Source organism: Musa acuminata, chromosome BXJ3-4 (assembly GCF_036884655.1).
Source record: "Musa acuminata AAA Group cultivar baxijiao chromosome BXJ3-4, Cavendish_Baxijiao_AAA, whole genome shotgun sequence".
In the NCBI taxonomy this organism is placed as follows: domain Eukaryota; kingdom Viridiplantae; phylum Streptophyta; class Magnoliopsida; order Zingiberales; family Musaceae; genus Musa; species Musa acuminata.
In genome coordinates, this window is record NC_088352.1 from 34,022,681 (window position 1) to 34,046,847 (window position 24,167).

The 24,167-nt window shown below is 36.6% G+C and overlaps 1 protein-coding gene across 2 annotated transcripts in view; it reads right to left on the bottom strand.

Annotated features, from left to right (window-relative positions):
* Positions 1–1,469: 1,469 nt before the first annotated feature.
* LOC135634740 (CAAX prenyl protease 1 homolog) overlaps positions 1,470–24,167 on the bottom strand; it is a 30,589-nt gene continuing 7,891 nt past the window's right edge. For both annotated transcript variants that reach the window (XM_065145289.1, XM_065145290.1), the window contains 5 exons: positions 21,830–21,922; positions 8,103–8,216; positions 5,997–6,068; positions 5,779–5,844; positions 1,470–1,815 (listed from right to left, as the gene is read on the bottom strand). In XM_065145289.1, coding sequence (XP_065001361.1) covers positions 1,696–1,815; positions 5,779–5,844; positions 5,997–6,068; positions 8,103–8,216; positions 21,830–21,922 — 465 coding nt within the window. In that variant the 3' untranslated portion in view covers positions 1,470–1,695. The remainder of the gene's footprint in view (positions 1,816–5,778; positions 5,845–5,996; positions 6,069–8,102; positions 8,217–21,829; positions 21,923–24,167) is intronic.

Below are 24,167 nucleotides of genomic sequence, written 5' to 3' on the forward strand. Positions count from 1 at the left end.
ATATATCAGAGGAAAGAATATTGAAGATATTTAACCTTAGACTTACGAGGAGGATATTACGAGTATAGATTATGTGATAAAAAAATTATAAATTTTGAGATGGATTTTATGTATTCTAACAAAGTTTAGATATCATACCCATTAGTTATAAATGAATCTCGACCAAATTAGATAGAACAGTAAAAGTATAATAAATACAACAAATATCTCAAACTATAATAAATACAACAAGTATCTCAAACTACGCATCCACCCATAGTTCCTTCACGACATGGACCCCTCGTGTGTCTTCTCGAACTCAAAAACTTTATTCCGTTGTATTGAACTGTCAGGTTTGATTTCACAGGATGACAGCACTGTTTGTTGGTACACAAGAAATCAAAAACAAGAGAGATAAAAGGGAAGTTGCATCACCATACTCCGGCCCTTGGAGTCTCCTTTCCTGTGGGTCAACCTATTCAGTTCATCTCCAGTTCGAACGCTTTAGAGGTTCTTCTCCAAGTCAAAACTGTGGAGCTATCAGGAGAGTCGATCCTTCTGCGTTCTAATTGATTCTTAGAAAGAGACGTGAAATATATCTACGTGGCTAGGACAGTTGGACTTGCTCTGTTCCCCACGGGACAAGCAGGTGTCGGAACTGTTCCAAGGAGTCGCTCCCCTATAAAAAGCCCAAAGTAAAAGAAGAAGAAGAAGAGCAGATCCGTCGGTAAACAGTGACAACAGTAGCAACAGAGTTCCTTCACCTGCAGGTCCAGAAGAGCAACGAAGAGTCCGCCTCCATGGTTGCAGCTCTCAGCAGTCGCAGAAGGCCCATACCAAAGCGGGGGCAGATCAAGTATCGGGTAGCCACTTCCGCAATACACTCCGTTGTGTCAATGCTGTGGAGAGCTATTCACCGCAGCCGAATTCTCATCCGTCATCCCCCTGTGAAGGAATTAGAGTTCCACTCCACGTCGCATGGCAGAGATGTGTTGGAGATGAGTATGTATATAGACTTGTTGTCTCAGCCACTATAGACTTGTAATGCTCTAGGACAAAGAAGAACCGGGGAAAAAAAAAAAGGTGGATGCAAAAAATTTGAACACAATTTCCTAAGACTGAAAATAAATTGTCAAAAATATGTAAAAAATTTGGTAAGCGAATCACACGACTTATGGATTCAGACCAATGAGAGATGGAGATAGGGTTAGCGACGTACGCTTCCTCTAGGACAAACTTGTAATCAACACCGCATCACTTGGAACTGCAGGACAATAGGAGCCTTTCTGAATACTACGTTGAACAGCTTACTGCTGCTGTGTTGGAATAAGAAAACTGATCATGTTATCTACGGACTTAGATTTCGTAATTCTTATAAATGAATGAATGGGTAGTGTCCGTACCGCCAGACAGGATCCTGGCAACACAACATAATACACCGATTTTATTTCATGTTCCTGATATTTTGCAAACTTATCTTGAATCTCGAATAAAAACATAAATATTGCAGTTTCATATAAGAAGTACCACTTTTCCCGTGTGGGAAATGTCCGAAACAATATTTTAGATAAGCTATCATGTGATGACTAGTTTTGGACCAAAATCTTCCGGAGAAGGATGATCATGTTCATTACGTATAATTGTAAGCCGATGGAGCCAGATGACAGGCAAGGCAAAAACTTCATGCTCAGTAAGACACATCACAAACCATCAGCATTAGTTCTCCTTCTTACTGTCAGCTTCTTCAATAGCAGAAAGTCTTTCAACCAGCGGAGGGTGGGAGTAGTGGTAAGCCGAATACCATGGATCAGTGTTCATAGCAGAGAGGTTCTCCTCCTGAAAGCAAAAGTAAATATAAAAACAAGAATAATATATCACAAACTATATTGATATTCATGCCTAATCTAGCAAAATAAAGTGGAAAATATCCAGTGATTATGATGCCGCAATCCCTCCATTCACTGAGATAGCACTAATAGCAAAAAGAATATTACATCACTGCTGATCCTTCAGCAGACTCTATCTATTACTTGGTCTTCCTATGAATTCAGCTTTCTTCAACCATAAAAGCTGTCAGGTCAAGATTAGGAAGCACGGACAAGGTGATTTGGGTGGCATATCCGTGTCCGTCACGTGCTGGACACGGATTCATCACTGACACAACCGAACATGTCTAGCCTTGTTTTTTTTAATTGTTTTAATTCAGTTGGACATGGTGTTCACATGTTAGACTCGAGATTTCTCAGCGCTCGCGGAGGCATCGTGAAACCTTCGGAATCTTTCTCCCTCCTAGATATAGATATTTCTTCCTCATCAACGTTAAATACCACTTGTATCCTGCCTTGACCGAATCCTTCATACACCTCGGCTTCCTTCTTCACCAGTAAAGCCTTCACCCCCACCCTACTTGCAGAAGAGGTGGGCTTTGCCCCCCGCCCCAAGCACCCCCTAGATCACCACCACCCACCGACCACCTTTACTCTTAACTCTCGAGTGAATCAAAGGTTTCACAACATAGTGAACCCTTCTTCCTCGATGAAGCGAAGCCTCTTCCCTGCCCTGAACACCCCTAGTCCACCATAGAGGTCCAACGAAGCTTGCGCCCTAGCAAAACATCCTCACCTGCCCCGAGCACCCCACTTGTGACTCGGTGGCCATCATGTTATCGGGCCCTCGGCCCTGAGCGCCCCACCTGTGACTCGACAGCTCCACCATCGCATGAAGCTTCTTCCTCGATCATTGTGCTCTACCATCACGTGAAGCTTCTTCCTCAACCGTCATGTGTTGCCATTGCACATCGTCATGCAAATTTTCTTCTTCAGTGGCAATGCTTCCTTAATCATTGTAAGGTAAATTACTATGTCTAGATTTTTTACCGCTAAAAAACACTTATTTCAATTAATAACATATTATTAACCTATTTTATTTTATTTTAGTCTAGGTCTTTTTATTGCTTCTGATTAAATTGTTAACATATTATTAATCTATTTTTTTATTTTTATTTTTTTAATCCAAGTTTTTTTACTACTTTTGATTAAATTATTAACATATTGATGGGGATCAAAGCACCACCACATCATTACGGTGGTCCAAGAGGATGCAAAGAGCTCCAGATAGCGACATCGGAGTCACATAGGCCTAAGTGCCCATGGAGAGCTCATCCTATACATATTTTATTTTCTTATTAGATTATAGTAGGATTTAGGCATCCGATATATTTGTATTGGGCTTTGGGCTTCAGCTTGTATGGATGTTCATGCAAGGGTGGACACTTGTCCCCATCTTAAAGTACATGTTTTAAGGTACACATAATAGAGGATCTTGGAGTGGACACATTTCTCCATCTTATGAATCCCTAACCCCCTCTTCTAGAAAGGGGATATGTGACGTTCAAGCAAGGGTAGATACTTGTCCCCATCCTATGGATCTTTACCCACAACTCTTTTAGGAGACATGTGGCACTCATCAAAGGGACATTCATCCTTATAAAAGTATTATAAACCCCACATTTTGGGATAAATGAATGAATGAAGAGCTAAGAGCTTGTAGCTACCAAGAACCTTAGATGAGACACCTAAGGCGAGATTCCTCAAGGTGAGAGGAATCTCTCCTATGGATACTTGTCTCCATCCTATGAATCCCTACCACCACTTTTCTAGGAGAAGGCATGTGGCACTCATCAAAAGGACATTCATGCTTATAAAAGCATTGTAAACCTCACATTTTAAAATAAATGAATGAATGAAGAGCTAAGAGCTTGTAGCTACTAAGAACCTTAGGTGTGATGCTCAAAGTGAGGAGAGATTCCTAAAAGGTGAGAGGCCTTACCCTATCTATTCTTTCCCTTTCCTTCCTCCCCACCACCCTTCTTCGCCTCTTCAACCATCACAACAGCACCATCACTATCATAGCATCACTACTACCACCAAAAGGAGCAACAACATCAGCCACCAATTGCCATCAACACAATCCCCATCGACAACCACCACCCTACATGCCACTTCTTCTACCGCGCCATTTTCTCGTTCATCATTGCACCGTCCCAGGCCAAGAGCATTAGATCCTTTACAGTTGTGTTAAGGGCTGTTTACGGGAGGAATGTTCCCTACCCTCAAAGCTTAAGCGATGTATTAACTCGAGAAATAGGATAGATCCAGCCCCTTGATTGTATCTAGATTAGGACTAGCTCTTGGCATCGTTTTCAGCTCTTTCACCCAAAGTGAGCCTTCTAAACCCCCTTGTTTTCCTTAGTTATTTTGCACTTTCTTGTCTAGATTTATTAAATCATTGCTCAAACTAATCAAGTCATGGTTGGAAGATAAGTTAACATTCTCATTGCTACCACTTGTCTTTCTCAAGCTCTTTGACTTCATCACCTCTCATTACATCTTTTATTTTGCTCACCACACACCACACCACTCACCCCTACATCACATATTATTAAACTTTTTTAATCTTTTATTTTTTAAAATCTGAGATTTTTTACTGCTTATGATTAAATTGTTACAACAATTTGAGTAATATAACAAGATTCTGCTACTTCCCAGTTTATTCTGATTAAATTATTAAATATTATTTGATGTACATAAACTTTATTTTAGATACTTAGATTTAGATGATTTTAATTATTTAAACTTGTGTGATAATATTTATTTATTCACATTATTGAGTCTATAAAATTTAAATATAAATATTATAAATATTATAAAACTCATGTTAATAGACTTTTTTTTTTTAAATAATGTCGCTGTATCTGTGTCGTGTCGTGTTGTGTCTATGTAACACTAATTGCAGGACCTGAAAAAACAATAATCCACCGATCTTGATCTACATCCTCTAAAATAACCACATTGAAAATAAAATTTTGAAAACAGTTTTAAACTGTCCACCCTTTCACCAAGTGGTTAAAAGAATGAGTTCAATAGAAACAAATTTACACAGTTTACTTTTTGATCACTTAATCAATTAGGAAATGGGCTTTGAATGTCCTGATTTATTTATTACTTCAGAAGGTTCATCAACTTGAATAATTCAAATCATCTACTGGATCCAGACTCCCTACTGACCAATGTGCTATTTTTTTTAGTAGAAATTGAAAAAAACCAATTGAACATAGCAAATTACTAACAAACCGGCAGGGTCTACCCGTTTGGTATTGTTTCCCACAAAAAATTGAGCAAGCCCCACAAGCATAAAGATTAATAAGACATTATGGTGCAGGACTCTACATGGGAGGCTCCACGAGGATTTTGCAGAACTCCAAACTAGGCACTGCCACACAAACTCAACTCAATCACTCATTCTTCATTCAACCACTATTTAGTTGACCTTTTGTTGAAATTGCTGCAATTAAACCTCATATAAGACTGGGAAAAAACTAGATTTTCACCAGAGAAAATTTTATTTATTTTTCCAGCAGAAACTCCCATATCTTTTCATGCAAAATAGTACAATTTCAGTACATGAGACATTAAAAAATTATTAAAATTTGAGGGAAAAAAAAGAAGAATAAAAAAGCAAAGACATGTTTCCTTCAAACATGAGGCAAAGTATCTATAATCTGAGATATTGCTCAACACAGTTCACCTTGTGAGGTCAAAACATTAAATTTAACCATGAGACTCCCAAATGTTACAATTGATAACCAAAATCAATCTCACAATTATGGTTTGCCCATTTGGACAGATAAAAAGTAGTGTTTGACATGAAGTAATTTAACAAAAAACTAAAACATGAGAGACTAGGTGAACATTAAACAACAAACAACATAAAATGGAAAAAAAAAAGCCTGCAACTTACTTGCAACTTGATGAGGCCTGCTCGAAGAGCTTTGGCATAGCCCAGTTTCTTAGCAAAAGCATCAGCCTAAAAAACATATTAATTACATAGCTTAAAGTATAAGGTGGCACCAAAATATATAATGAAAAGTAGCCAATTCTTAAGTGAGACTGTTGAATATGAAAACATCAATTGCAAAAACTAACATGAAAAAATGATTTTGACAAGATCTAAGGTACCTGGAATTCAAATGCCCGGCTTACAAGATTGAGACCAAAATTCACAAGGTGCTGGAGGGGTATAACAGTATGCTGTAATAAGACTCCAGAAATTAGCCAAACATTTTATATATCATAGAAACATCCGACATGATGCTTGCTATATAGACCCATAGTAACAAAGAAATGATAAATTAGCAATAAAAGAGTCTGTTAACTGACTTTTCTAATAACTAAAGTGAGAAAATGAAAATCTACATAAGCTATAACATAAATGGTACCAATGCCATTGCATCATGAAAGGTTAATAGGAAACATATGTTAGATCAAGTCCTTTCTCCTTGTCCTCTCTGATGATTATCATGTTCATAAACAAATATTTTTCTCTCACTTGTTGTCTCTTACAGTGATTTAAAAAGCACTAGGCGCCAAAAGATGCTAAGGTCCAAAAACGCCCTAGGCGCTCGCCCGAGCGAAGCGAAGCGCTAAAATATAAAAATATATAATATAATTAATAAATATAATTATTTAAATAAATTATGATATTAAATTAAAAAATCTTACAAAATCACAATATCACATTAACAAAAAATCTCAAAATTCAAAACAATAACAATAATTTCAAATAAATAAAAATTAGCAGTATTAAAATCAAAATAATATATTATTAATCTAATAAAAAAAATATTGTTACTAGTATACAATTAACAGTATACGGTTAATATATTGTTAACAGTATACTATTGAGTCGATGTGAGAAGAGGTAGCAGCGAGTAACGGCAGCGAGAGCGAGAGCGAGAGAGGCAAGCGACGACAGTAGCAGCGAGAAGCAGCAGCGGGAGCGGCGACAATGGCAGCGACAGCAGCGAGCAACGGGAGCGGGAGCGAGAGCGATGAGCGGTGATAGTGGCAGTGACAGCGGCAGCGGCGAGCAACGACGGCGACGGCGACAGCGACAGCGGGAGCGACGATAGTGGTAGCGAGCAACGATAGCGGTAACAGTGAGCAACGAGAGCAGGAGCGGTGACAGCGACAGCGACAGCGACAACGGCGAGTGGCAACAGTGGCAGCGGGAGCGACAGCTACGAGTAGGGTTAGGGTTGGGAAGTCGTGAGAGGAAGGCTGATATCGGTGATTTAGTTGGTTCGATTGAACCAACTAAAGCACCAGAGACCGAACCAGACCTAAAACGCTGGTTCAGTCGCCTAGTTTAACCCGGGCGCTCGCCCGAAGCGCCCAACGCCTGGGCTCGGGCGAGCGCCCAGGCAGTGCCTCTTTGAAGTGCGCCGCCTGGAAATGAAGTGAGGCACTCGGGCCTCACCTCGCCTCGCTCGAGCGCCTAGGCGAGTGCCCGAGCGCCTATTGAAGTCACTGGTCTCCTACAACTAATCATGCTCTTCTATGTCAACTGATTCAACCAAACATTTGTTTCAAAGTTAAACTACTACACAGGAATCCTTCATTTTCAGCCACTTTTGCATATCTATGAACCTTTTCTTTTCCTACCAAAACGTACCACAGATCTCTGGCTAAAATATGTACTTCTTACTAAACCATACCATTTGTCTCCCACTCACCAGAGCAGTATAGAAGGCAAATCTTGACACTAGACAAGTATCTGATTTTTCAATTTAACTAGACAAATTACAAAAAATATACAATGCGAGCCTTGATGCCATAGTTAGATTGCTCCATTATGACTTGGGTGACTAGGGTTTGAGATAGAAATAACTTATTTTCTTGCAAAAGTAGGACTATATACAATAATCCTATCCAAAGCCCGTACTAGAAACCTTATACACTAAGCGAATCTTCTTTTAACACAATATAAAGACAATTACACTAAGAGGGAGCTGCCAAATTTACTATCCCACTTTCTATTATTAAGCATGAGAATCATATATTTTCTGAAATATGAAGTAAAACACACAAAACTACAACAGTAATATTCAACTTTCCAACAGAGTTGTATACTAAACTAAGAAGTTACTATACAAATTAAGTAGATTGGAGTCTATGAATATGAGGTCACCATAAATTATTCTTATTATGCAAAGTTAAGATGACCAAACAGGAAATACAACTTCATTAACTACATTGCAAAAGAAACATGCAACACAAGATTACCTGAAATATAATGAGACCAATAAGTATTGGTTGACTATCAAAGCCAAAACTTTCAAAGAGATCCTTTGAGTTCCTCACTAGTGTGTATCCTCCAAATTGCAAAAATGTGAGAATCTGAACAAAACAATTGATCTTAGACATTAGATGTCTATTCAATCATGATTGCAAAAGGTGATTTATTTTGAGTAGGTGCTTTTGTCTCTTCATAAGAAGAAAAAGGTACCAAGAGAAACATGTAGAAAAAAACAAGAAAATAGTAAACCAGGATTCATGTATTATGTTCTTCAATAATGAAATTTTGAAAACAGACCAAATATAAAGTCCCCAATATAAAAAAATAATTGCCAAATTGTAAAATTTATTTGTGCCTTCTGATCTTGCACACAGCAATTGTGAGAACACTTGTATAAGGTCATGCTCATGGAATGATAATATAATTGTCCTGGCGTTAAGTGCAAAATAACTTATGAACAAATATTAAGTATAAGCAGGAACTCAAGAGTAAATGAGATTTCTAAAGACGAATTTCCCTTATGTGGATATCATGCACAGTATTTTGTGGTTACAATCTTACATAGGAAGCATTACACGACATGTATATCAACTGATAGAACCAAATTCTGACTAAAATGTCACCGACAAAACCTTCCACTACAGCCAAGTTTAAACTCCAATGTAGACAAGAAAAAAGAAAAGTTGAAACGAAATAAGTTAGAGATACAAGTGAAGACGTTATTACTAAAGAAATTACCATAAAATTAAGCACAAAGAATTCAGTGAAAAACCATGCAGTATGGTAATCAAGAGTAAGCTTTAGAAAAGATGCAAAAAACATATCAGAATGTCATGAATAATTAAGAAACTATATTAGGATCCTTACACAGCTCAAACACATACATGTGATGAATGATAAATTTAAAACCTAGTACATTCCTTATTATTGCACTGAATGAAATAATAATGTGTTTGCCAATTATCCACACTGCACACTCAAATGCCCACACAAATCTAGGAAAAATATGGGGAAATGACACAAGAATTCCAAATTCTACTACAAGGACAATTTGGAGTTATTTGTGTTCCTTCAGATATAGGGGCTTTGACACGTAGGCAATTTGATGCCATGTCATACCCATCCATGCTGACTGAGTCATCATCCAATAGGGATGATTACTCGATATCAACTTGCTCAATATCAATGGGGACGACGACTTGAGGATGATCTACTCAACCGAAATGGCAGCTGGCAGGTCCTAGTGCCAGTGCGATCATTACATACCTGTAACATCCAATGATTCAGTGCACGACTTCTTGACTCAATGATGGGATACCTCATGTGACTGATGGAGTTAGTCCCCACTTTGATTCAATGAATGCCCTAACACACTGTAAATTCCTTGACCCTATCTAATATAATCTCCTCTCTATCTTCAAGATCCTCTGAAATGCCCAACTACCTTACACATCAAAGGGCCTTTGTCGACCACGCCCTCAACATAGCTTTTGTAGTCTTTTGCCCGATACCTCATCTTCTCGACACCCAACATGTTACAAGCTCGGAAGTCGGAGCCGAGATGGATTTGAACCCCATGTGTTGGACAACCATAATCTAACTTATCAAATTGGCGTCAAAAGGAGGGTCAGAACAACCATAATCTAACTTATCAAATTGGCATCAAAAGGAGGGTTAGGACAACCATAATCTAACTTATCAAATTGGCGTCATCCTAATACATGACATCACAACACAATCATGCTAAAAGATTATGAGGGACTCAAGAGGACCCTACTCTCTCGAACTTGAACCATCTTGATGGTAGTTGTGAGGAGCAATCTTTTCTCAATTATTGAACACTCAATCTTCAGGCATCTCTTCAATCTTGGAGGACTCCAAGCCTATCACTGTATATGCCTCATGCTTGTAAGCCTTGAGGCATAGGGTCTTTTGAATACAAGTCTTGTTTCTTGAAAGGTCTGGTCCTTCTCATACAACGATGTATCTCTTTGGTGGATTCCTCGTAGTGGTGAGTCCCCAAGTCTTATGTCCCTAGCTAGACTCCTTGGATGGTGATATTTGTATCCCTTGAGTATTTTACATGGGTGGTGAAAACTAGTTTATCCTTCGATCTATTCCACTTATTTTTCTCTCTAACTCATCCATACCAACTTCAAATTGGTATCAAAGTAAAGGTTATCAAGGCTGGTCATCGTCAACATGCACTTAATGCCGAAGAACATGTTGCTCGTGAAAGAGATCATCCACACATTAAAATCACAATGAGTTCAGGAGGCATATACAACTACTCCGACAACGTTTGGATCAATATGAGCCATTTTGATATAATGATCCAAAGCATATTTCTAAAGTTGGAAGACAAGTATATGTTAATCCATTTCATCAAAATCAACCTTAGAGATGATTGCATTCCTTCTCATGTATAAAGAAATCATGAATTTGATCGTGACTTCAATTTAAAGTAGATTTTTAGAGTTTGAAGGACGAATGCAACAATATGAGTTTCTTGATTGGGTTAATACCGTTGAAAGAGTTTTCTTATTTTAAAGATGTTCTGACCCAACAAAGTCATGCTTGTCATCATGAAATTGAAGAAACATACCTCTTTGTAGTCGGAAAATCATAAAAGAAGAACAGAACGTGAAGGTAGAAGAAGGATCTTAACATGGAAGAAAATGAAGAGGGAACTTGAGAAGAAATATCTTCCTCACAACAACAGTCAAGATGTTTTTCTCCATTTCGTAACTTTAGACAAAAGAAACTTTCAATGGAAGAGTACACAACAGAATTAGAGTTATAATAAACCAAAGGAGCAAACTACTGCAAGATACTTTGGTGGTCTAAGGCTCGAGATTCATAATGTTGTCCAACTACAACCTTATTTGAGCTATAATGATGTTTGTAAATTGCTTTCAAGGTCGAGAAACAATTAAAAGAAGCTCGATGGAGTGGATTTCAATATATAGCTTGTGATGGCATATCCACTCGAGGAGATGTCTCTACTTCAAAGTCTATCCCAACTATTAAATCTACATCAAAGGCGATCTCAAAGGATGATGGTGGGGCTAATTTCAAGCACCCCTCAAGTTCTTTTGGTGAGAGTTTTCGTTAATGTTTCAAATGTCATGGATGGCTTCGGAATGTCCTAATCACAAAATTCACTCTAACTGAGGAATTACAATACAATGGATGAGAAAACTCATACCAATCCAGATACTACACCAACAAATTGAAGAAATTACCTATGTTGATCATGGACAATCTCATGTGATTCAAAGAAGCTTAAATATTGTTCATGAAGAAATAGAACATCAATGGCTTTGAAAGAATATTTTTCACACCAAATGCGCTTCTCATGGGAAAGTTTGTGATGTGATAATTGATGGTGGCAGCTTCGAAAATGTAGTATCAACTGAGATGGTAAACAAATTAAACTTGAAGAGCGAGAAGCATCCTCAACATTACAATCTTTCATGGCTCCTAAAAGATAACGGAATCAAGGTTAAAATATGTGATCTTGTCTAATTTTCAATTGGAAACAAATATAAAGATGAAGTATGGTGTGATGTTATTCCTATCGATGCTTGTCGCCTATTTCTTGGGCATCCTTGGCAATCCAATAAGAACTTTTCATGATGATTTTAAAAATACTTATGCTTTCACCAAGGATGGTGTTAAGATTACTTTGGGTTATTCTAAACTGAAAATTACCTCTAAACCCTCCAAGGGAAGGAGAACAATATCTAACTCTTTCTAGGCTCAAAAGGAAGGTCGAGATAAGCAATAAAATGTATGCGCCATGGTTCGTGTTACCAGTCCGAACTAGTGCACCGACCAGCTGTTGATACGATACGAACCAAGCTTTATCGAGCCATACTGAGTGTCACGACACACAATACACGAGGGCATACCAATGTACCACTGGTACCGATCCCCTATCGGACCGGTATGTACCGTCCATACCGAACAGTACATTGTTGTATGGTGAACGTTGGTATGCACTATTCACTTATTGTTTTGAAGGAGAATGAGGATAGTGGAGATCCCCCTCTCATGATGAAGCATCTCCTAAAAGAATTTCATGATGTTGTACTCGAGGAGATTCCACATAGTCTTCCACTTGTAAGAGACATTTAACACTGCATTGATCTTGTACCTAATGTTGTTATAAATTAATGCAGCTTATAGAATAAGTGGTGTTGTTTTACCAACCAAAACAACCTACAGAATGCGTATGAAGCAGCATAAAGAGCTATAAAGATAAGTGGATGAACTTTTAACCTAAGGATTTGATAAGAGAAAGTTTAAGCTCTTATGTTGTACCAGCTCTCTATCCAAAAAAATGAAAAAGATGGATCACAATGTACATGTGGATAGCAAAGTTGTACATAAGATTACTATTGACTATAGCTTTTCTATTCCTCGTCTTGATGATCTTCTTGACTAACTTCATTGGGCAACTATGATTGTGTTTGGGAACACATTTGCATCTTTAATGTGTATTTGGAGAAAGGGGCTTGAGTAAATGTGCAATTGTAGAATGCTTTGAGTATTTGGTAAACGATAGATGAAAATTATATTTTAAATATACATTGAAATAAGTATTGTTTGGTATATATTTCAAAAGTTCATTAAATTTATATGACAAATTTACCCTTCTAATATTTTTTATATTTACTCAAAAGTGAATACATATTTTTCATTTAAATTAGTAATTATATAAATAAAATAATTAAATGCATGTATGTAATCTTGCAAAAAATTACATATGGCCTAGGTATATAATAAATAAAAAATATAATCATATAATGAATGTAAAATAACCTTTGGAAATAAATAAATAAAATTTTAACTTAAAAAGGACATAGATCATGTTGGCTTTTCACTAAATCATGTTGATAATCTTGTGATCTTAGATAATGTCATAGGGTACTTTGGAAATTTCAAAGATTACGTTAGCCTCCTACAAATGCTAAAATGCTAATGCTACCCAGAAGCAACATCAGCATTTGTGAATTTGCAATGCAACATCCAAGCCAAATACGATTTGAAAAAAAATTACCAACCACACTTCACATTTATGCGCATTGGACCCTCGATGCATATTTCAAGTATGTTCCCAAATGCACCATATATTCTTTGAGATTGATCTTCGCATTGTTATCATAAAATCCATATAAGACCTGGATATGAATAGAAAGCAACATTCAAAACAAGGGATGGTCTCTATGAATAGATGATAATGCCTTTTGGTCTCTCTAATGCTCTTAAGACATTTACCTCGTGAATCATATGTTTAGACTTCTTACTAGAAAATTTGTTATCGCATACTCTGATGCAATAATGAGAAGCAACATCTACAACAACTTCGTAAGATTTTTAATACTTTACGAGAACAAAAGTTATTTGGTAATTTGAAGAAATGCAGATTTTTCACTGATAGACTTAATTTTTTGTTATATTGTATCTAAAGATGAAATCAAAATGAATCCTAGCAAAATGGAAGTTATCTTGAATCAGCTTACAACAAAGACACTACATGACATTTGGGGCATTCATGGTCTTGCCACTTTTTATCATCAATTTATAAAAGGATTTAGTTCTATTGTAGCTTCAATCATTGAATGCCTGAAAGGAGATGATTTCAAATGGACAAATGATGCTCAAAAGAGCTTTAAGATTATGAAAAGCAAGGTAACTAAAGCTCTTATCCAAACACTCCTAAAGTTCGACAGTTTTTGAAATTGAATGTGAATTGTTGTTGTTCTTAATTAAGAAGGTAAACCAATTGTGCTCTTTAGTGAAAAGTTAACTGACTCTTACAAGAATTACTCTACTTCTAATAAGTATTCTGTAATCAAATCAAATATTTAACTTAGGAATTAATTTTTATTTTCTTACTTACCATTGTAATTTAGAAAATATTAATCTTGTTTTCTTGTTTGTCATTGCGAATTAGAAAATGACTATTAAGTATTCCAAATAAGATGATATCAAATTTGTTAGTATATTAAATAGAAATAATTCACATTAAATAAATATGAAAATTAAGATAAATTTCTTTTAATAGAGGCTCACCTCCTCCTATTTAAGAGGAGAGATTTCTCTCCCTCGTTTCTCACCTAGCCGAGCCCAACAGCAGAAGGAATGAGGAGTTACATACTGCCGACGAGAGGTAGGTTTCCCTACCTTTCTTGAAAACAAAAGTTTTTATTTTGATTCCTTAAATGTTAAAATTTTTATAGTTTGAAAATATTTATCAATTTTTTTAATGTCAGAAAACTTATTGTTGGATTAGGATATATTATCTGAAGTTTTTAAGGGATTCTTCAATCTTCTTTAAAGGTTTCTTAAGATTTAAATACACTGGAATTATATATGTTTTATGTATTAAATACATGATATTTGATTTTTCATATTTGGATTAGGAATATTATTTTCTCGCATTGCAATTTACCTTTTAATCTTATCTGGATTAAAATACACTATGAGTAATTCAAAAAATATATTTCTTAATCCTTTAATTATTTAAATTTTTATTGTTAGATTATAATATATTATCTGAAAATTTTTATCCCTTTTAAAATTTAGAATATTATTGCTTGCTTAGATCATGTTGAAATTATTCATATAATAGGTAGTGAAAATATGATTTCTAATTCGTATTAAATTAAGAATTGTCATTTCCTTGAAGTTTATCTTTCAATAAATTCTTTAATCTGTTGTTATGTTTTAATATATTATTATTAATGAATATATATTGTCATAATTCAATATTGATGAAATTAGATAGGCATAGGGTTAAAACAGCCCGCAAACTAGGCTCAACCCATAGGTCAGGCCACAACCCATTGGCTAGGTCCAATCAACAGACTAGGCCCAACCCGTTGACCAGGCCTAACCCACGGGTTAGGCCCTAGCCCGTAGGCTAACCCATCCCAACCCAACATGGGCAGTCATGAGCGATACATATGACCAGTCCATGGGCCGAGGTTGGCCCAACCTACTGTGGTGCATGCACAATTATATGCAATGCACATGACCAGTATATGAGTTGGCCTAGCCTAGTCCAATATTATGTAATTGTTGGATTTAAGCCCAAACGTTGATTGAACTAAACCAGACTTGATTAGTCTAAATTAATTCAGGGTGATTTCGAATTTGTTTGACTTATTCAAATCGATTTAACCTAAATTGAACATAATCTAGGCCAAATTATACTAGTCTAAGGTGGTTCTAGACTAGTTAAATGAGGATCAGAGATCAGTTCAGTTAGGTTCTAATAAATTGAGTTTAAATGGGATCGATTAAACTAGGGTTCAAGTCAATTGAGGGCTAATTTATATTACTCGATATTGATGACATTTGAAAAAGATGTTTTAAATGTGTTATTTCATCCCGATATAGACATGACTAGTGTGAAATTATGTTATTTCCCTACCGACGGCAGGTAGAGCGATTCCCTTCGAGGATTAGCGGGTCGTCAGACGTGGCAGTTGGACGATTCCTCTATCCGCTATTGAGAGTGCGATATGAGTTTGCCTCAATCCGATGTTAGGAGAATACAAACTCATCCCATAGGATTAAAGCCTCTCTATCCGCTGTTGTGGAAGTGCTCCTTCGGGTATTTGATATAAGCCAATGGGATGATTGATTTTTGATCATGTATTCATTTTGAGTTAACTTTTGGGGTTCCTACTCAGTGTTACTGAATTTTCTTTGTTCTTGATTTTCATAATAGCCTCCCACTAGTACTAAATCGGATTCCAATGGAGAGCGAACCTTCCTCTACCGTTAGGTAGAGCCACTTGGATGATTCATCGAGTTAGCATCACTATGTTTACTTTTTCACTTGTGATTTGACGAATAATAAATTATAGTAAATGTTTATAAATTATGAATAATATGATGTTCATCTACTTGGCTCTGAATGTGTGGAAAGATGTGATCTTAAAAAAAAAAATCCGGGATGTAACATATTCTATACAACTTATTAAGCTTTAAATTAACGAAATCATTAGCTACTTCCAAAACCATTTATGCTTTACTTTCATCATAAAGCTTTGAAATATCTTAATAGCCAACCGAAACTCAACAGACAAAATGCTACATGGGAAGAGTTTTTACAAGCCTATAATTTTACTATCAAGCACAAGTCTGTTGTTAAAAAATATTGTTGTTGATGCTTTAAGAAGAAAATGCTCCTTATTCAATTGCAATTAAAGGTTATGGGGTTTGAAATCCTAAGAAAGCTTTGCAAAGATGATACTTATTTCAAGGAAACTTGGGATAAATGTGAAAGTGGCAATCACAATCAGTTCCTACTTCATGATGGTCTGAATGTCATAGTTCAGAAGACAATATAAAGTGAACAAAGGTTGAGCGATTCCCATATATTGGGAAGGAGTTGACCCTTGAGCTCCACCATTGGACCCTTTGATTGCCTAGTGATTCAACCAGACAACTAGTTGCGGTAGTAGATTAGCCCAGCGAAATTGATCCACTAGGATTATGATCTCCTCGGATCCAGACACATTGGTTAAGTACCGACGTGGAGCTCCTCAATTGGCCCCACAATAGTTGATTATCAGGTAATCATCACGAATTGTAATCAAATCGAATCAGACATTATAATCATAGTAACATGTATGTAAAAAACTAAAGCAACAACGATAAATTGCACATATGGAGTTGAACCACCACAGCACCAATTACTCAAGCCGAAACCCAAAGCGACAAAATCTTACGGCTCACGTGACAACGAAATGAGAAAATACACGACATGATCGAATTCAGCCATGAGGAGCCTCGACGATAATGCAATCGAATCTGACTATAATGCATCCCTCGATAATGATGCGATCAAAGCCGACCATAATGCATCCCTCGATGATGACAAGGTTAAATCTAACCATAAAGTATCCCTCAATGAGGACACAACCGAATCTGACAATAAAACATCCCTTAATGACAATACGGCCAAATATGACCATAAAGCATCCCTTGACAATGACGTAGTCATATCCAACCATGGAATGTCCTCAAACCATAATGCAAACAAATCTAGCCATAGCATCATTCGACAATATCGTGATCAAAGTCAAAACATCCAAACGCGCAATGAATAAGGTGGACCGATAGCCCACAAACACCCCCCTCCATGTGCCTAAATACAATGGGGGTAGAAGATTTTGGGCCTCAACACAAGCAATCCAATGTCACGTCATACTCATATGTATACTTGCCTAACAGGCACGATGGCTAAATCATTATCTTATTGAGATAATTACTTGGTACCAATGGAGACGATGGCTCGATGCCAACAAGGTCTACTAGATCAGAATGACAGCATGACGATTTGACGCATGAATTCTCAGCTCAATGATGATCAAATAACTCAAATATCTCATGTAACTATTCATGGAGTTAATCTCCACTCTGATTCAATAGTCGCCCTGACACACTATAAAAGACCCATGTGCATCCTTGATCCTATCTATGAAAATACTTGTTTTCTCTCGAATCCTCCGAAATTAGCTACTTAGGCATCGAAGGAGTCTTTGTTGGGCATATCCTCGACATAGTTTTTATAGGATCTTTATCGAATCCTTCGTCTTCTCAACACTAGCGATGACCATGGTTCGGTTCAAAAACGGAACCAAAACCAATCAATGGTTCTACGATTCTAAACCGAAACTTAAGGAGCAAACACTAGAACTGGAAGGTTCCAGATCAGAAACTGAATCGATAGAAAACAAGACATTCGCCAAATAACCATTGTGAAAAAAAACAATGGCCAAATTTTGAATTTATGAAAAAGATAATTTTGCCCTTTCCAACAACTAAATAACGACTAATTAAAAGGATATTTTAGGAAAGAAAACACAATAAAAAATGTATAAATACCTCCCTTCATTTCATTCTTCTCCATAACAAATCACCTCGAATCCTCTCAATCTCCCTATTTCTCTCTAATTACAATATTAATTCCTTGTTCCCCTTAATTTTGTACTCCCACTCTTAATTCCCTACTTCTATTCTTAATTCTTCTCTACTTGTATTAACTAATTTTACATAAAACTTTCCAAAACAAGTGTAAGTTGAATATCTCTAATTTCAACAAGCATGTATATGGAGGAAATTTTTGATTGTACAACCAATGTTTTTAATAGGCGCCTAGGCGCTTGAGCAAGGCGAGGCGAGGCAAGGCTCGAGCACCTCGTACAGTATCCCGATGACACGCTTCACTGAAGTACCACTTGGGGGCTCGCCTGAGCCTAGGCGTCAGTCACCTCAAGTGAGCGCCCATTTGATTGCCAATGAATCGAACCAGAATGTGACCTCTGGTTCGATTGAACAATTGAACAATAACTTGGTTAGGTCAATCGAACCAACTAAACCCAAACCCCCCTCCAGCAGCCCCGACCTAATGAAACCCTAGATTCTCGCCGCCTAACCCACCTCTAGTCCGTCGCCGCTACCGTCATGCATAGCTCCCTCCACCACCAACAGACAAATTCGAAGCTTCCTCCACCGCCAACAAATAGGTCTGAAGCTTCCTCTGTCGTTGCTACTATCATGCACAACTCCCTTCACCATCGAGGGACAAGTCTGAAGCTTCCTCTGTCGCCAAAGAACGCATCCGCAACTTCCCCCGCCACCACTATTATCATCCAAAGCTTCCTCTACCACCGCTGCCTTCATGTGCAGCTCCCTCCGCCATCGAGGGACAGGTATGAAGCTTCCTCCGTCGTCAACAAACACATCGGAAGCTTCCTCTACCCCCGACACCATTGTCTACAGGAAGCCGCAAACTTGCCCCCAACCGGCAAGTTTATTTTGTCTTATACGATTTTTATAATTTTACTAGTTAAAACAATATCAATAAACTACCAATTTGATAAAATTAAAATTAGTTGACCTTGCACCAACAGTTCCCTCTAATCTATAAAGAATTTAAATTAGCTTCCATAAGAAATATTAGATGAGATTTTATTTTATAAGCATATTTATCAATCATAATATATATTTTTTCTATTTTAATATTCTAGAACACCTTGTTTCGCTTGGGTAAGTGCCTAACGCCTCGGGTGTTTTGGGACCTTGGCACCTAGCATTTTGAAAAACACTAGTGCCAACCAAAGAAAGTCAACATTTTACTTTAGAGGAAGAATATACAACAAAAAAAAATCAAGATAGATTTCTTCAAGGTGAAGTTTAAGAAGATAAGAAATTTCAATAACTCATTTCAGGTTATTTACAACAATTACATCCATAATTTTAAATTTAAAGAAAGTGGTAGGTTAGTGGCATTTAAAAAGCATATTGAGAAAAAGCATCCTACTTAATGTGAGTTTTGACAAAACCCAAAGTCAAATTTGTAAGGATGCAACCTCTAACCCTTCTAAAATATTTCATTTTACTACTAAAAAAAATAAAGAGAAATTAGCAAGATTTATTTTTGTTGAACACCCCTCTATCAGCTTTGATGAAAAATTAGATTTTGTAAATTATTATCAAAATCATTTAAATCTTGTTGCAAAACATATTCCTATGAGCACTCTCAGATGCACTATTCACAAGTTTTATTAAAAAATTTAAAATTTTATTTCAATCTTTTGATGGGCATGTTATTTGTAGTGATATTTGGAATGATCATTGGCAAATGCATTTTTTATATAAGTATTAAATATTAGAATGACAGTGATTAGACCATACAAAAGAGAGTGATTGTCTTTAGAGTTTTTTATGAAAGACATACTGTCAAAAATATTTATAGAATGATAAAAATTATTTTGGAAAACTATAATTTTATTTTAAAATTCTTTTTTTTATAATGCATCATCAAATACTTCAAATATGCTGCATCTACTCTTGAGTTGGAAGGTTTGTCAACGGCTTTTGATGGTATTCTTTTTATGTTAGATGTGCATGTCCTGTTTTAAATTTGTCTATAAAAATATCTTAAATCTCTTGATATTTTTCTTGGCCCTATCAAGCTAAGCAATTTCATTTTTTGAATACATCCACAAGTAATGAAAGAATGGGCAAGATTTTGCAAATTAAATGTCAAAAGACCCAAAGATTTCCAGGTCCGATGGAATACAACATATGAATTGCTTAATGAGAATTTTGAATATAAATAATTATTATGTATTTTTGTTGTAAACATGAGAGGCAAGTGAACTTTGATATCCTCATCATTGAAATGTTCGTAAAAAAAAAGTTTTAGATGTTTTCAATGTTTTTAATAATGTTAGTTATACTTTATCTCAAGGTTTGCCGTACCGGACTGTACCGCCCGGTACGGGCGGTACGTACCGGTCCGACAGGCCAGCGGTACGCGGACCGCTCCGTACCGTACCGACACTGTAGCAGTGTACAGTAACACTGTAGCAGTGTACAGTGATCGGTACACGTGAGTGTACCGCTCGGTACACCTGGGTGTACCGAGCGGTATACCGTACCGTACCGGTACCGAGCCTGGGTCGAAACGCCAGTACGGTACGGTACGGCGAACCTTGCTTTATCTAATGTTTATTATCCTACAAGTTGTTTAATTATAACTGAATGTATTAATGTTATTGGTGTTTAGGAAAAATATATAAATCATAATGAGTTGAAGTTGACTATCAAAGCAATGAAGACTATTTAGTTTGTTGCTTTGTCTTATCCACATTGTGGATTAGATTATTTGCATGATTATTTAGGCACTTACTATAATTGTTTATATTTAAATATTGATAGAGTGAAAAAATGAACCAAATTAGAAAAATGGTCATTGACTTACATGACGGTCATTTATAATAGACAAATTACCCCAACCTTCTCAATCTATGGATCAAGTTGGTGAGTGTGGTAGAACTAGTAAAGGGCAACAATTATTATTGCAAAGGCAAAAGATACAAGGGATTGAGATACTCTAACTTCGAGCTTGATATTTATCTAATCACTTCTTTTGAGTTTGGTGATAGATGTACAGTTTTAGATTTTCCAATTCTATCAATTTTTGCTAAACAAATTTTAGCAACTCTCATGTCAATAGAGAACAAGCTTTTAGTGCTAGGATGTATCTTGGACGAAACTCATTCGAGTATAACTGTCGAATCCATTGAGGCCCAAACATGTGTTGATGATTGGACCAAACCGGAGCAAAGGAAGAATTTGATATATCAAACGAAGGAACAATTGGAACATGAATGAGATAAGAGGCTACTTAATTTATGTATACAAAACTACGTGCGCTTTGATGAAAATTAAAAATTAAGAATTAAACATTAATGGAAACAAAATTAAAATTAAAAAATAACGATTCCTCAATCGAAACTAGAATTGCCTAGAACCATTATGGTTCAAGTTCCATTTTCAATGGGACCTAAACCGATGATTCCGGAACCATGATCAGGCCTACCCAACAGCCAACCTGTGACAACCTCGAAAGTTAGACCCAAGTTAATTCCCAAACCCCTAGGTGTCAAACAACTAAATCTGACTTATCACCTTCCAATTTGACACAAATTATATTAGCCATAAGCATCTCTCTCATTCTGCTATAGTTGCATCAATTGACAGAAGAAAAAAACTTAGTGAATCAGGACAACACAACCAATTAAGTCAATGCTAAAATCATGATCAAGAAATCCATAATCTTTTTGGCAGTACAAAGAGAAAAGATACAGCAAAAATATTAAAAAGAGTAAATCTAGAGTACCTGAATAGCAATGAAAGAATACATTGTGTGATTCAGTTTCCAATGTCCAAGTTCATGGGCAATAACTGCAACTACTTCCTCCTCATTTTTGCACTGTAGATGTACCAGAGATGATGAGACTCGGCATTTCACACTATCAACTCATCAATAAAGAAATATATGTAGCCATGCATCAAAAAGAAAGTGAGGTTCAGATACAACTTATACATAGCAGAGAGAATAACTGTTAAATTAATTGTAGCACTCTGCAACATTACTACAAAATAAGGTTTCCAACTAACTGGGAACACAAACCATACAATTCAAAGCAACGGCTAACTGCTTTGGGTCAACATGAGGCCAAGATTTGAATGAAAGTATAATACCTCAGTCCCCAATCTGATTACTCCTGCATCTGCTATGGGCAATGCTTTTCTAGTGTATGAGTTACAACCAACCGACCCCCAATGTGTGTTCTCCTTTTTTAGGGTATAGTTATGTGATTTCGGGCTCAAGATGTATCAAATGTGGTATCAAAATAACAACCACTCGTGATACATAACACATTAGGGGCCATTGTGGATTTTGGTGAATCTCTAATATGACAAAGTTGCATGGTGGGTTATAGAATCTCCAGAGGGTTCATCGTACCATAATAATAATATACTGCTCGATACGAGCGATACATACCAATCTATTAGGGGATAGGTACACAGACCACCCTGCACCATATGGTATATACTAAAAGGCTTTGTATTGCCCGATACAAGCCTATACCGTTCGGTAACAGTCGAAATCCAACCATTACCGACTTATACCAATTGATAACAATCAAATTTCAACCGTTACCGACAAATGGCTCAAATTTGACCCTTTCCAATGGTTAGCTCCATTTGAAAGGGTTTTTTAACCCTTTCCTTCTCCTCTTTCACCCCCTTTCACTCTCTCAATCTCTTTCTCACTCACTTATTTCTCTCATTCTCACATTTGCACTCTTAAAACTTATTTAAGCTACGATTTATGGATTAGATCAAGCTTGGGAGGCTAATTAGGGTGAATTAATACATAAGTTAGAGGAAGAACTATCTATTCAAAGGTATATTTATAACTTCTTAATCGCATTTAGCAACCCGCTCGGTCCAAAGACATGACAGCGACATGGACAGTAGTTCCTCAACCAACAATGGCGACGATGATCGGGAGTCGATAGTCCCGTCTACATAATTTAAGGGTGGTGCATGGATCGAGAAGTAGTCTTTTACGCAGCCACCCAAGATTCAAACCGTGGAGCTGGATGTGATAGTTAGTAATTCTTCTCCTAGTAGCAATGATAGTTGGTTATTCTTTTTCGAACAGTAGTACGATGATCGATCTTATGATACGAAGCAACAGATCAGTGACGAAAGCATAATTCCGACATTCTCCATGCTCTGCACAGATACATGCCACAATTGTACTTGCCTCAGGAGATGCCTCGAACACATGTGGTTCATGACAATCAAACTACGACCATCACCACATTGATGCACCAATAGCATACGATGTATCAGTATACTATGTCCTGGGATTAATTTCAAGATGGGTCCAACAAACATATCAAATTGAAATACAGATACATAGAATCGAGAATCCCAATCCACCACCCGTGGAGTCTTGTCGTTCTTTTCTTTTTTGTGGTAAAACCAGGTATATCCATCAATCGATTACTTGATTCATTTGAATCTTAAAGTTCAAGTTGTTTGACAAATAATCTAACAATTCAAATCATTTCTCTGTAGATAATTCAATAGTAACGAATGGATAGTTCAAGGCATACCAAAAAGCTACTCCTCAAAGCTCAAAAAGAAATATGTGCAACTATTATTTCCTAATTTAGATTATTTTTGCTAAAATTATACTAAATTTATATTTATTTCTAACCTAAAAACCCTAATCTAATTGTTTTCTTCTTTTATGAATTTTTAGAGTTATTTTCGATCATTTTTCCATACCGTTAGTATGCCCCGCCGTACTAACACACGATATGTTAGCATGGAGCGAAACGTATCGTACCATCGACCAATTGGTACATCAATAAGGCGAATCTTACTCTAGACCCTGTATTACCTGCAGAGTCTTAGACTTTCTATAACGTGTCTAACTTGACAAGGATATCAAGAATTTAAGTCGGAGAGATAGTAATACCTAATCTCTAATATGGCTGGTCTCATATAAGTTCTTAGGTAAGCTTTAACTAGAACATGAGCTACAATCCAATCTAACTAGGTTGTTGGGAATTTAAGTGGGACATTGTCGTACCTAGATCTTCAATCTAATCAATCCCACGTCATTTCTTAGCTAGGCTTGGACTAGTACATGA